A 14,832-nucleotide genomic window follows, 5' to 3' on the forward strand; every position below is an offset into this window, starting at 1 on the left:
CTCTTCACAGGAGCTGTACCAATTTACATTCCCACCAACAGTGCAATAGTGTTTCCTTTCCTCCATATCCTCTCCAGTGTTTATCACTTGTAGTTTTTTTAATGATAGCCATTCTGATTGGTCTGAGGTGATACCTTGCTCAAAAATATTAGAGAAATATTTGCATTTCTCAATAATGAGTGATGTTGGGCATCTTTTCATTGACCATCTGTATGTCTTCTTTGGAGAAATGTCCATTAAGGTCTTCTGCTCATTTTTTGATTGGGCTGTTTGTTTCTCTGATATTGAACTATATGAGCAGCTTATATATTCTGGAGATTTATCTTTTGTCCATTGCTCTGTTTGCCATTATTTTCCAAAGCAGATCATTCTTATGAAAGCTTTGGTAAGTCAAAATAGAGTAAAGCAAAAATAGCCTTAAGACATATCTTGTTAATGGATGCATAAAATAATTGAGATAAGGCATAAATGCTCACTGACACAGTAGAAAGCTCTTAAGGCTTGATGCTGAGCTGCTGAGAGTAGTTCCCAGAGAAGGTTCTATTCAGTATCGGTCTTGCTGCTCTTGGTGTGCACTCCTCTATGATGGTTAGTTGCAAAACTAATGCTGGGCATTATTTTCCCTTTTCACCTTTATTGATAAAAGCAATAATCTTCTTCCAGTTTTTTTCAGTTAGTGAAAACAGTTATTAGTATAACTGTTTCATAAAAGTTAAGTGGTGTAAAGAAAACTTTTGAAAAGTGGGGGTATCTGTAAATGGAAAGGTATATAAAGTTCTTGAATTGGGATAATTAATGTTGTTAAAATGTTCATACAATCCAAAGCCATCTGCAGACTCAGTGCAATTCCTTTCAAAATTCCAATGCCATTTTTCACAGGCATAAAAAAAGTAATCTTGAGTTTTCAAGGAACCACAAAAGACTAAGGAGAGAACACAATCTCATGATAAAAGTTCAGAGCTGGAATCATCGTATTTCCTGATTTCAAATTATATTATAAATCAATAGTAATAAAAACAATACTGTAATTATAGAATAACATAAAAGCAGACACATGGATCAGTGGAACAAATTAGAAGGCCAAGAAATGAACCCTCGCATATATGATCCACAAGGGCACCAACAGGAAAGGATAGTCTATTTAATAAATGGTGTTGGGAAAACGATACTGACAGACAAAATCATATAATTGGATCCTGATGTTACATCACTCACAAAACTTAAATCAAAATGGATTAATGACTTACTCTTTTTTGGCTGTGCTGCATGGTATGCAGGATCTTTGATCCATGATTAGGGATCTAACCCTCACCTCCTGCAATGGAAGAGCAGAATCTTAACCACTGGATCATCAGGAAGGTCTCTCAAAATGGATTAATGGTTTAAATATATGACCTGAATTTATAGAACTCTTAGTAGAAAACTTATGGTAAAAGCTTTTACCTTGGCCTTGACAGTAATAGATCACACACACACACAAAACACAGGTAAAATAAGCAAAAATAAACTAGTGAGATTACATAAATTTAGAAAGCTTCTGTACAGCAATAAAAAGCAATCATATAAATTAAAAAATAACTATGGAATGGGAGAAAACATTTGTAAGCCATAGATCTGAAAAGGGGTTGACATCCAAAATATAGATGGAACACATACAATTTAAAAATGATTATAATAATGAACTGACTAAGGAAATAGATGGTGAAACAGTGGAAACTGTGTCAGACTTCATTTTTTGGGGCTCCAAAATCACCGCAGATGGTGATTGCAGCCATGAAATTAAAAGACACTTACTCCTTGGAAAGAAAGTTATGACCAACCTAGATAGCATATTAAAAAGCAGAGATATTACTTTGCTAACAAAGGACCATCTAGTCAAGGCTATGGTTTTTCCAGTGGTCATGTATGGATGTGAGAGTTGGACTGTGAAGAAAGCTGATCGCTGAAGAATTGATGCTTTTGAACTGTGGTGCTGGAGAAGACTCTTGCGAGTCCCTTGGGCTGCAAGGAGATTCAACCAGTCCATTCTAAAGGAGATCAGTCCTGGGCGTTCATTGGAAGGACTGATGCTGAGGCTGAAACTCCAATACTTTGGTTACGTCATGCGAAGAGTTGACTCATTGGAAAAGACCCTGATGCTGGGAGGGACTGGGGGCAGGAGGAGAAGCGGACTGCAGAGGAAGAGATGGCTTGATGGCATCAATGACTCGATTACCTGAGTTTGGGTGAACTCCGGGAGCTGGTGATGGACAGGGAGGTCTGGTGTGCTGCGATTCATGGGGTTGCAAAGAGTTGGACACAACTGAGTGACTGAAATGAACTGAAACTTAATCTGATTAAAAACAGGCTAAAGACTTGAAAAGACATTTTTTTTTTCAAAGAGGAAAACAAATGATCAACAGTTATATGAAAAGGCACTCTAGTGCCTTTAGTCATCAGGGAAGTGCAAATCAAAACCACAGTATGATTTAACTTCACACCTGTTAGGATAGCTATTACCCAAAAGACCAGAGATGACAAATGTTGGTGAGGATGTGTAGAAAAGGCAACCCTTGTACATTGTTGGTAAGAATGTAAACTGTTGCAGGCATTATGGAAAAAGCATGATGGCTTCTCAAAAAATAAAAATAGAACTACCATATGGTCCAGCAATTCCACTTGTAGGTATATATGCATGCATACTCAGTCACTTCAGTTGTGCCAGACTCTTTGCAACCCCAATGACTATAGTCTGCGACGCTCTTCTGTCCTTAGGATTATCCTGGAAAGAATACTGGGTTGGGAATGGGTTCCCATTTCCTCCTCCAGGGGATCTTTCAGATCCAGGGATTGAAACCGTGTGTCCTATGGATCCTGCATTGGCAGAAGAATTCTTTACCACTTGAGCCACCTGGGAAGCCCCTAGGTAGATATACAAAAGCTTTAATATTGAGGGTATGAAATCAGTATCTTGAAGTGATATCTGCACTCCAATATTTATTATAGCATTATTCGCAATAGCCAAGATATGGAAACAACCTAGATTTCCTTTTCTAGAAGAATGGATCAAAAAATAGTCTATATATGTGGGTGTGTATACATATACATACACACACTTACAAAAGAAGTATGGAGAATATCACTGTAGATGCTTTTCGTGGCCATTTTGAAAGCTCCAGGAGATTCAGCTCCTTGAGACACTGATTCTCCTGGGAGACCTGAGCCTACAGGGACTCAGTCCACCCCAGCCTTTGGGATCTCAGAACTTTATGAGCTAGACTCCCTGGGAAGAGTCTCATGGGGCCTCCCACAAGTCAATGATTGGGTTAGTGTCTGCTGTCTCTCAGCTGTCCACAGCCTGAGTGCCCACTCTGAAGGCCCAGGAAAGAAAGAAAAAGATTGGCCCCTTGAGAGTGTCATTTCTGTCCATTTTCATGAAGGAGCTGGGGATTGGTGAGTGTTGTTTTGGGGGCAAGGCAGATATGATTGGAAAGCCACAGGCACAGCTCAGGCCAGATCCTGGGGCAGACTTACTGAAAGACACACAGAGGACCTCAGAGGAGGAGCAAGAAAAGACAAGGTAGGCTCAGTCCAGCTTTCACCATGAGATAGTCCACAGGCCTGGGAGCCAGCTTTTAAAGTCTAAGGGCTGAAATGAGAACAGATAACAAAACAAAGAAAACAAGCAAGACTGGAGTATCAGGCAGACATAATTCAGAAGCCAAAACCAAATGGTCTAAGAGCTTGGATCTAGAAAAGTGAACTCAGACTTTGTGGTTTTTGTGTGATTTGACACTTTCTGTCCTCCATGTCAGCTTCCCTGGTGGTTCAGGGGTAAAGAATCTGTCTGCCAATACGGAGATGTGGGTTAGATCTCTGGGTTGTTAAGATCCCCTGGATTAGGAAATGGCAACCCACTCCAGTATTCTTGCCTGGAGAATCCCATGAACAGAGGAGCCTGGTGGGCTACAGTCCATGGAGTCGCAAACAGTCAGACTGGACTTAGTAACTGAGCATGCACACATGCCATCCATACATATATATGCCCTTGTTTGCCATCATAACAGTATTATATTCTAGTCACTATTTATTGAGAACTTAATGTTTTCCAGTCATTGAGCTGAGGAGGACTTCTCTCCTGTAGAAAATCTTCCTGTATGAGGAAGCAGGAATTTTAGAGAAATCAAATTATTTGTTTAGTGATGAAAAAAAGGCATAGATTAAGTGAAAATTCAAGACATTTGGCTCTAAAAAGTGGGTTCTAAAGCATTGGATGCATTTTTATTTTTTTAGATTTTGCCTATGATTTCATGTGCTTTGGGTATATGTGGAAATATCTGTGCTTGTTAATTAATTATATATTTATTTTAGCTCTTTATTCATTAAACTACACTTTAACATTCACGTTGAATAAACAGTAAATAGAAGGGAGAATAGAGGTGGGATGGGGAGGGATGTGGCTCCAAATGTAGCAAGGAGCTTGTGTGTGTAAGTGATTTAAACATTACTCATTTATTCAGAAAAAATTAAGTGTTTTATAGAAATTCAACTAGAATAAACAGATAAAACTATGAATATAAAAATGTCTTACACTCAAGAAATATAGATAATAGGCAAATAAATGCAATAAATTTTGATAAGTGCTTTTATAAGTCATAAGTACATGGGGTTTAATTAAGATTTGAATAATATCTGGATTGGAGGGTGTTTGGGGGAGAATGGTTACATATATGTGTATGGCTGAGTCCCTTTGCTGTTTACTTGAAACTATCTAAACATTGTTAATCGGCTATACCCCAATATGAAATGAACAGTTAAAAATAAACTTGAATGATAAATAGAACTGAGCAACAGCACAGCCTAGCCTTGTTTGAAGATAAGAGTAGGGATGAAAAAACTTATTCTCAGTCAAGGGGAATTCTCATTATCAGGGGACTTTAGCACTGAAGGAACACAGGTTCTATTTCCTTTTTTTTAGAAGAGTGGGCACTACAAGTTTATACTTTTATTTGTCCACAATGACCATTGTTCAGAGAGGTGCAGCGTCAGTGAATGACAACTCAGTGCATAGGTATAGCTTTGAACACCTTTCTGTGTGATCGCCCAACCTTAGAGAGCGGCAGTGTTCTCACTGTCCTTCACCACATGGTTTCCACTGTCTCTGGCTTGATTCCTGATTGTCTTCAGAGAAAAGATAGAAGTTTCAGTGGATACTTAGGTTAAATTTTATAAGCAAATAGTTAAATACTGTAGCTGGAACCTTGGAAATTAAACAGTACAGTAATTCACCATCTTTCATACGGAAATAGCTTTTAACATATTTATTTTTAGAAAATACAGGATTTTTTTTTTTTTGGCAAGCATTCTTGGACTATAACATGAAAGCTGAAGAAGCTGAGGGATCAGGTTGTGGAGATCCTGGTTGTTACGTTAAGGACTTTTGATTTAGATTTAAAATAATTAGATCAATATAATTGATTGAATGTGGGGCATTTAAAGAGAGAAGGTATAGATGATGAATCTCAAGTCTCTGCTTTGGGTCATTTAATAGATGAAACTCATATTCTCTGATATATTAGAAAAGTAGGGGCATCAGATTTCTGAAGAAATATAATCGATTTTAATTTTCAAAAAGTTAAATTTGAGGTGCTCATGAGCTATCCAAAAGAGGACATTCAGAGTGCAGTTGGAGATGTGTGTCTTGAGAGATCTAAATGAGATCTAAAGAATTAGGAGGTGACAATATAAAGTTGATGATATAATTCAGGAAAAGTATGGATAGAAAAGAAAAGGGCTTCAGGTAGAGATTTGAGGAATATCAGGATTTAAGAGACACCAAAAAGAAGAATAATCAAAGGATGAGCTGAAATGTCAACTCGGTTGAAGAAAAACTCCAAAAGTGTTGATAAAGCATTAAGAAAACGATTCAAAGACTGAAGACATAATCAGTAGTATCAAATGCTGCTGAGATGTCCATTAAGGACTAAAAGTTGGATGTAGACATCGTTGGTGACCTTCATGACAACTGCTTCAGAAGTGAAAAGGAGAGGACAGAAATGCAAATCACATGGGTTTAAGGATGAGTAGATTGGAGATAAGCAGTGTAGACACCTACACTGATTTCCTCATTGCATGGCTTTGGCAAATTACTTTCTCCCTGCCTCAGTTTCTATATACTGAAAGTGTGAGTAATGATCTTAGCTTATATTGTACAGTTGTTAGGAGAATCAAAGAAAAGATTTCATATACAGAGCTTTAGACAAAGTACACTGAATGTTTTAAAAAAACATTAACTGTTGTTATGGAGGTTGCTTATTTGCTTTTATCTTGACTCAGAATTTAGGATATACAAATTCTCTATTTCTTCCACTAGAGGTCATCTCTGTCTTTATCAAAATGCACACTTGAAATAATTGCCTCAGCCTCCCTGGTAGCTCAGTTGGTAAAGAATCCGCCTGCAATGCAGGAGACCCTGGTTTGATTCCTGGGTCGGGAAGATCAGCTGGAGAAGGGATAGGCTACTCATTCCAGCAATGTTAGGACTGTGGAATCCTGGACTTCCCTTGTGGCTCAGCTGGTACAGAATCCACCGCAATGCAGGAGACCTGGGTTTGATCCCTGAGTTGGGAAGATCCACTGGAGAAGGGGAAGGCTACCCACTCAAGTGTTCTGGCCTGGAGAATTCCATGGACTGTGTAGTCCATGGGGCCACAAACAGTTGAACATGACTGACCTACTTTCACTCACTTCACTAAGTCCTAAGAGTGGGCTGGAGCCTAAATTGCAACCTTTATTACATTATAACCCAAGGTGAGACATCAAACAACACAGCCTCAGAGAACATTATCGTCTGCAAACCCCAAGATTTTCTTGTGTCAGGGAAATCATTGCAACTACAATAGGGTTGGTGTGACAAGCTACATCTCCAGTTTTTGTCTTTCCCTTAAACACTTCTCTACACCTCCTGCCTCCTCTCAATTCTTCTTATCTAACAGGCTATGGAGGAAGTCACCTGGAGTGGAACAGCAGCAAAAAAACACTGTTGTCTGTGGACTCTAATGTGCTTGGCTCTGCAAGTTACTAAAAATGCGCTCTTTGGTAAGACAGCTCTCAGAGCTTTAGTTTTTATTTTTAAAATAAGGAAGATAAAAACAAATTTCTCAGAAGATTGCTCTTAATGAAATGATACTTTATAAGAGTCTGGCCCATGGGACAAGTCTTATTTTCCCAATTATGCCCCTACTTCTCTAATTTTCCTTCTCTCCCTCAGCATGTGTGTGTGGTTAAGTAGTTTTTCTTTATACAGCAACACATTACATTGACCCAGGGAAAACTGAGTCATTAAAATGGAAATAACATTTTATGCAGTTTGAAGAATATTTTGGAGAGACTCGATTATAACCAGGAGCATTGGTTCTTTAGCATTTTTCTAGAGGAGATGAGCATTGTCTTAACAGAAAAGGGAGGTTCTTTCTTGGCAATAAGAAAGAGAAGAGCTGACCCTAAGAAAATGCTGCATGAAGAATTGCCATATGATTTTTTAAAATGTTCATTACATACAATTTGTTTTAGGACAAAGAAGCTATCCATCAGATCTCCATGACCATGTACAATCTGACTGGCTACAACACAGGTGCCTTCACCCTTTTGGGTATCCCTGGACTTGAGCAGTACCAGGTCTGGATCAACATCCCCTTTTGCCTCATCTATTTTGTGGCCATTGTGGGTAACAGTATCCTTCTCATGGCAATGGAGCACAGTCTTCATGCACCCATGTTCTTTTTTCTTTCTATGCTGATTATTACTGACCTCATACTATCTACCACCTGTGTCCCCAAAACTCTGAGCATCTTCTGGTTTGGTCCCCAGAGAATCAGTTTTCCCGGCTGTCTCACACAATTATTCTTTCTGCACTTCAGCTTTGTTTTAGACTCATCTATACTGATGGCCATGGCATTTGACCGCTATGTGGCCATCTGTTCACCCTTGAGATACAACACTATTCTGACTCCCAGAACCATTGTGAAAATTGCTGTGGGGATCTCCTTCAGAAGCTTCTGTGTTATTTTCCCATGTGTTTTCTTTGTAAATCGTCTACCCTTCTGCAGGACACATAACATCCCTCACACATACTGTGAACACATAGGTGTTGCCCGACTAGCCTGTGCTGACATCTCCATCAATACCTGGTATGGGTTTTGTGTTCCCCTTATGGCCGTCATCTCAGATGTGATTCTAATTGCTATTTCCTACATCCTCATCCTCTGTGCTGTCTTTCACCTCCCTTCTCAGGATGCTCGCCAGAAGGCCCTGGGCACCTGTGGTTCCCACGTCTGTGTCATCCTCATGTTCTATATACCAGCGTTCTTCTCCATCCTTGCACATCGCTTTGGACATAATGTCCCTCAGACCTTTCACATTGTGTTTGCCAACCTCTATGTTATCATCCCACCTGCACTCAACCCTATCATCTATGGAGTAAAGACCAAGAAGATCCGAGACAAAGTCATTTTTCTGCTCTTTCCTATGAGGTCCTATTGATACATGCCTGAAATCTAGGAGGCAGGGGGCTGTGGTTTTGTTTTCTTTATTATTGTTGGCAGAAGTCTTCTCAGCCATTTCAATGGCAAAAAATTAAAATTTTAGTCTAAGAAATAATATATGCTGCTGCTGCTGCTGCTGCTGCTAAGTCACTTCAGTCGTGTCCGACTCTGTGTGACCCCATAGACGGAAGCCCACCAGGCTCCCCTGTCCCTGGAATTCTCCAGGCAAGAACACTGGAGTGGGTTGCCATTTTCTTCTCCAATGTGTGAAAGTGAAAAGTGAAAGTGAAGTCGCTCAGTCGTGTCCGACCCTTAGCGACCCCACGGACTGCAGCCTACCAGGCTCCTCCATCCATGGGATTTTCTAGGCAAGAGTAGTATATATTAAATATTGTTTCTGGAAACTAGAAAACAGCAATTTCTTTTGATTGCTCTAATGTGATACAAAAATTTAAATTAAATAAATAAAATGATCAGTATCATTTTTTCTTTATATAGATGTTTCTAAGCAATCTGAAAATTTCTCCAGGTTTATATATCATGGTAATTTCTATGTCATAATAGGGCAAGAAATTTCTAGCTTAATGACTCTGTGAGGTTCTAGACTTTTAGTTTGGCTACTACAATCCATTTCTGAATAGTGTCAAGTATAGGTCCTGGCATTGTATTTAGTACATAAGCAATGTTTATCAAGAAAAAAATGACAAGGGAGGTTCAAGAGGGAGGGGACATGTGTAAACCTGTGGCTAATTCATGCTGATGTATGGCAGAAACCAACACAATATTGTAAAGTAATTATCCTTCAGTTAAAAATAAATAAATTAAAAAAGAAAAGATGACAAATAATCTTGGAATTATTAAACTGAGATTGCAGATGTTTATTTTGAACAAAGGAAGGAAGAGGCAATGATGAAATGCAAAGCTCATTTTTCACTCAATCTTGAGAAAGCCCAAAAGGATGGAGAAGAGAAAAGCTTCTAAGAAGAAATATACAGAGGAAGCTAAATTCCCCGGCCAGTAAGATAGAAAAGCATGTACAGATGTACAGACTAAGACGTGGGCTTGAAACTTGACTAATTAGAAGCATTGCTAGTACTGAGTCTCTTCTTCAGTTTTGTATCCCAAAAGACATGTAGTCTCATGTCAAAAATGTATTTATATTATTCCTTATCTCTTCAAATTCAGTATGGCTGACTTGTTCATAGTGAGTCATTTAGTCACTAAGTCAGTTGAGAAATAACTATTTTTGGTGTTCGATGGGTGCCTAAGGTAGCTGATGTCTGATTTTCTCCTATATCTATCTGACATTAAAGTCTACTCCTATTTTCTAAACAATTTGCAGATCACCAGTCCAGAGTAAGCATCCCTTTCCTCACCATGGAGGGTCAAACACTCATCCATTTTTATCTGGATCAGAATACCAGGGTTCTGCATGGTCTCTCTACTTCTGTTCTGCTTTCTCTCCTTTGTCATGCCTCCTCTCACAGGTCGCCAGATTTATATTTCTACAGTAACTCTCAACATAGAATTTTAGTATGAACAATATGTTCTTTGGACTCAGAGGTTCAAAGTTAAATATATATTATTTTACTGTGGGATCTAGTCATGTATGTTGTTTCCAAAATTATTTGCAGAAATAAAAATTTTTATGAAGTGTAAGTAGGAGATAAAATAGAGCAAAAGAGAAAAGCAGAGATAAAGATTAAAAAAAAAATAAGACAAAATAGTTAATATAGTTGCCATGTGCTATGAGTTCTCATTCTTACTACACATGGTTCAAGAATTCAGCTCTAGTTAAGCAATATTTAGTTGCTTAATTCACAGTGCCTATAAAAAGTCAGGTGTTCAGAGAAGTAAAACTACTTATTCCTGAAATGAAGAGCAGAAAGAGATATATTCGGAGACTTCTTAGAAAAAAAGGCTCCAAATAATATAATTAATCATATTCTCATGTAATATACAGCTTCATGGGATTCTTCAGTCCATTGTCCTAGTACAGAGCACTAGAACACCCTAACTTTCCATTCAATAGCAGCTAACAATTTAGTGGGGAATCAGCATAATGCTAGCCTCCTTAAGCATGGTTTAGTTCAGATACTCTGGGGCATTCAGAGTACTAAGTGGACTTCAGGCAGTCATTACTCATTCTTTCATTCCAGAGTATGTAGCAAATATGTGACACAAATTCTTACATCTGAAACACTGTGTTAGGTGTTCTTTTCACCATGTTGAACAAAACAGAGACGGCCCTCATCTTAGTGGAGCTTTCAGTCCAGTGAGGGAAACAAGCCTCAATCATATAAACACATAATTTTTTATTGCATTGTTTTAAAACAGAAACCAACCAAAATCTGAAAAGCAGTGCCTTTGTGAGAGAGACTATCAGAGGAAAGCAGCTTCAAGTTAGGTTTTTAGAAAAGCCCTACCTAAAAGAAATTACATTTTCTCTAAAAACAATGGGAATCATGGGATGTCAGTCACATAGGGGAGGATGGATGGCATCATTCAAGAAGAAAAGTTGAAAGGTCTGTACACTGAAAACTATAAGATGTTAATAAAAGAAATGCAGAAGACACAAATACAGATTTACCCATTATTCAAAAGTAGAACATTCTTAGGACTTTTCTTAAGCCCAAATGGCATAAGGCCAAAATTACCTTAAGACGCATATGGCTAACAGATTCACAAAATAAACTGAGATAAAGCATAGATTCTCAAAGACACAGTTCAAAGCTATGATGACTTGATACTGAGATGCTGAGTGTAATTCCTGAGGATGGAGCTTCGTGGTGCTACTCTTGCTGCTCTGGGTTTGCACTGTGTTGCAAAGACTGGTTGCAGGAGGAATGCTGAACATTGTTTTCCATTTTCACATTTTTCATTAAAGCAGTATCCATCTTTAGATTTCTTTCAGTTAGTGAAAACAGTTACTGCTATAGGTCTTTTGTAAAAGTGAAGTGGTCTAAAGAAAACTTTAAAAAAGTGGGGGATACCTGTAAATGAAAAGGTATATTCTTTTTTTTTAACATTGATCTTTACATTATATTTCAATATAAAGTTAAACACCTTCAGATTAAGTGATAAAAATAGGTATATTTTATTATTAAATTAGCTTGTCATTCATATACATATATATATGTGCATATACACAATTTTTAAAATTTTACCCAGATTAAATAATAATCTATTGTGTATCTCTTACCATTTGTTGTAATATTGTTTTCTTAATTATGAAATATTTACCTATAATAAACCTATTGGTTGTTTTTTGGTCTACTATTAAAAATACAGATCATTGACTTTAAGTTTGAAAAGCAATAATACATTTTATCAACTATTTTTGTCTCATACTTTCTGTAGCTGCATTGTGAATTTTGTGAAATTATTTATCTTTGAAATATTTACTTGTTGTATAGCACTGACTTTCAATTAAATTAAAGAGGAAGTAGCATCCTATATTTTAGTCTGTTTTTTAAACTTTTTATTTTCTATTAGAGTATAGGTGATTGGGCTTCCCTGATAGATCAGCTGGTAAAGAATCTGCCTGCAATGCAGGAGACTCTGGTTCAATTCCTGGGTCTGGAAGCTCCCCTGGAGAAGGGATAGGCTACCCACTCCAGAATTCTTGGGCTTCCCTGGTGGCTCAGAAGGTAAAGAATCCAACTGCACTTCGGATGACCTGGGTTCGATCTCTGGGTTGGGAAGATCCCTTGGATGTGGGCATGGCAACCCACTCCAGTATTCTTGTCTGGAAATCCCCTTGAACAGAGGAGCCTAGTGGGCTACAGTCCACGGGTTACAAAGAGTTGGATACAACTGAGCAATTAAGCACAGCACAGCACATAGGTGATTAACAATGTTGTGGCAGTTTCAGGTGTACAGCAAAGTGATTCAGTTATACATGTTCATGTATCTATTTTTTCATGTTCTTAAATTGGGAGAATTAATATTGTTAAAATGTTTGTATGACCCAAAGACATTTGCAGATTCAAAGCAATGCCTATCAAAATTATAAAGATATATTTCAGAAATATAGTCATCCCAAAATTTTATGGAACCACAAAACGCCTGAAGAGCTGAAGCAATCTCAAGCAAGAAGGTCAAAACTGGAGACATCACAATTCCTGACTTTGAACTATAAAGCAATAGTTATCAAAATAATATGGTGTTTATAGAATTGCATAAAAACAGACATATGGATCAGTGAAACAGATTAGAGAGCCAAGAAATAAACCTTCCCTTATATGGTCAACAAGCGTACAAGTAGACAGAAGACACTCTGATCAAAAAATGGTGCTGGGAAAAGGGTAGATACATGCAAAATAGTAAAACTGGATTCTGATGTTGCATCACTCACAAAATTTAACTCAAAATGAATTAAATATGTAAATACACAATCACAATTGTAAAACTTCTAGAAGTTAATGTAGGATAAAATTCTTCAAGGCTGTGCTTTAAAAAAATTTTTTTTAATGGAAGTATAGTTGATTTACAATGCTGTGTTAGTTTCTGTGTCCTCCAAAGTGATTCATTTATGTATGTACATATATATGTGCATGATATATATATGCATATATAGACATTATTTTTCATATTCTTTTCTATTATGGTTTATCACAGGATATTGAATATAGTTTCCCTGTTATAAAGTAGGACCTTGTTTATTCCTTCAATATAAAATAGTGTGCAACTGCTAAACCCAAATTCCCAGGCAATCCCTCGTCTCCTCCCACCTCCAGCTCCCCTTTGGCAAGCACAAGTTTGTTCTCTATATCTGTGAGTCTGTTAGTGTTTCCCTTTCACATTGGTCTTGACAATAATTTTTTGGGATGATACCAAAAACACAAGTAAAACAGCAAAAATAAATAAGCAAGACTATAAACACACACACAATGAAATATTATTCAGTCACAGGGAAGAAGGAAATCTTGCTATATGTGATCACCATAGATTAGGGCATCATACTAAGTGAAATAAGCCAGACAGAGAAAGAAAAATACTGTGTGCTATCATTTATATGTGACATCTGAAACAATTTTTTTTAAAAAAATGAACACATAGAAACAGAGAATACAACGCTTATTTCCAAGAGATGGGGAGAGGGGACATGGGGAGCTATTGGTCAAAGGATACAAACTTTCAGGTATAGTATGAATACGTTCTGGAGATCTAATGTACAATATCATGATTAGTTAATAATACTGCATCATATACTTGAAGTCAGCTAAGGAAGTAGATCATAGATGTTCTCACCATACATACACAACACACAGGTAAATATGTGATATGATGGATGTGCTAATCAACATGATTGTGATAACTGTTTTACAATGCATATCTATATCAAATCATCATATTGTGCACTTTGAATATATGCAATTTTATTTGTTAATTATGCCTCAATAAATCTGGAAAATAAGAACATTTATGAATGAGTAAACTGGGGTATGCTTGTTTTTTTGAAAAAAGCCAAAGGAATTAGAATATGTAAAAACACAGAGTTGAAAAAAAGTCTCAGTACATTAAAGGAACTGGAAACTGATCAAGTGAGGTAGGTTTAGGTAGAGGGAATAACAAAAAATGAGATTGCAGAAGATAAAAACTTCTAGATCATTTCAAGAGTTTGTTTAAAATTCTAAGTAAAATGGAAAGTTACCGGAATTTTAAGTAAGATGGCAACAAATCCCAAAATTGTGTTATTAAACATTATTCATAGAACTTTTGTTTTTATGATGGAGTTTGTGATAGATTTGGGAGTGGTGGGAGGATGTCACTGGATTAAACAGTGACCCTATACCTGCCCATTCACGTGCACTATAACCCTCCTTAGGTGGGCATTCTTTTTTAAACAAGAAAAGACCTAACCCTTCAATTCCCTGAAGAAAGGCAAAGCCAATTTCAATTAGAAATGAAACAGTTTCTCTGGGGTTAAGGAGTCTTTCGCTTTGGTTCCATCTCTTCATTCTTTCTGGAGTTATTTCTCCACTATTCTCCAGTAGCATATTGGGTACCTACCGACCTGGGGAGTTCATCTTTCAGTGTCATATCTTTGCTGACGAAGATACATGTAGTCAAAGCTATGATTTTTCCAGTAGTCTCTATGGATGTGAGAGTTGGACCATAAAGAAAGCTGAGCACTGAAGAATTGATGCCTTTGAACTGTGGTGTTGGAGAAGACCCTTGGACTGCAAGAAGATCCAACCAGTCCATCCTAAAGGAACTCAGTCCTGATTATTCATTCGAAGGACTGATGCCAAAGCTGAAGCTCCAATACTTTGGCCACCTGATGCGAAGAACTGACTCATTTGAT

General features: G+C 37.5%; 1 protein-coding gene across 1 annotated transcript; it reads left to right on the forward strand.

Annotated features, from left to right (window-relative positions):
* The first annotated feature begins 7,578 nt into the window (after positions 1-7,578).
* On the forward strand, positions 7,579-8,520 carry LOC129553882 (olfactory receptor 52H1-like). The gene has a single exon (XM_055422578.2). It carries the CDS (start codon positions 7,579-7,581, stop codon positions 8,518-8,520), a length of 942 nt encoding a protein of 313 aa, XP_055278553.2.
* The last annotated feature ends 6,312 nt before the right edge of the window (positions 8,521-14,832 follow it).

The sequence above is a fragment of the Moschus berezovskii genome, chromosome 14, assembly GCF_049115385.1.
Source record: "Moschus berezovskii isolate FMDL1 chromosome 14, NW_MosBer_1.0, whole genome shotgun sequence".
Lineage (NCBI taxonomy): Eukaryota > Metazoa > Chordata > Mammalia > Artiodactyla > Moschidae > Moschus > Moschus berezovskii.

Coding starts and splice junctions, on each gene's coding strand:
- LOC129553882 (XM_055422578.2), top strand. CDS start 7,579: ATGACCATGTACAATCTGACTGGCTACAACACAGGTGCCTTCACCCTT.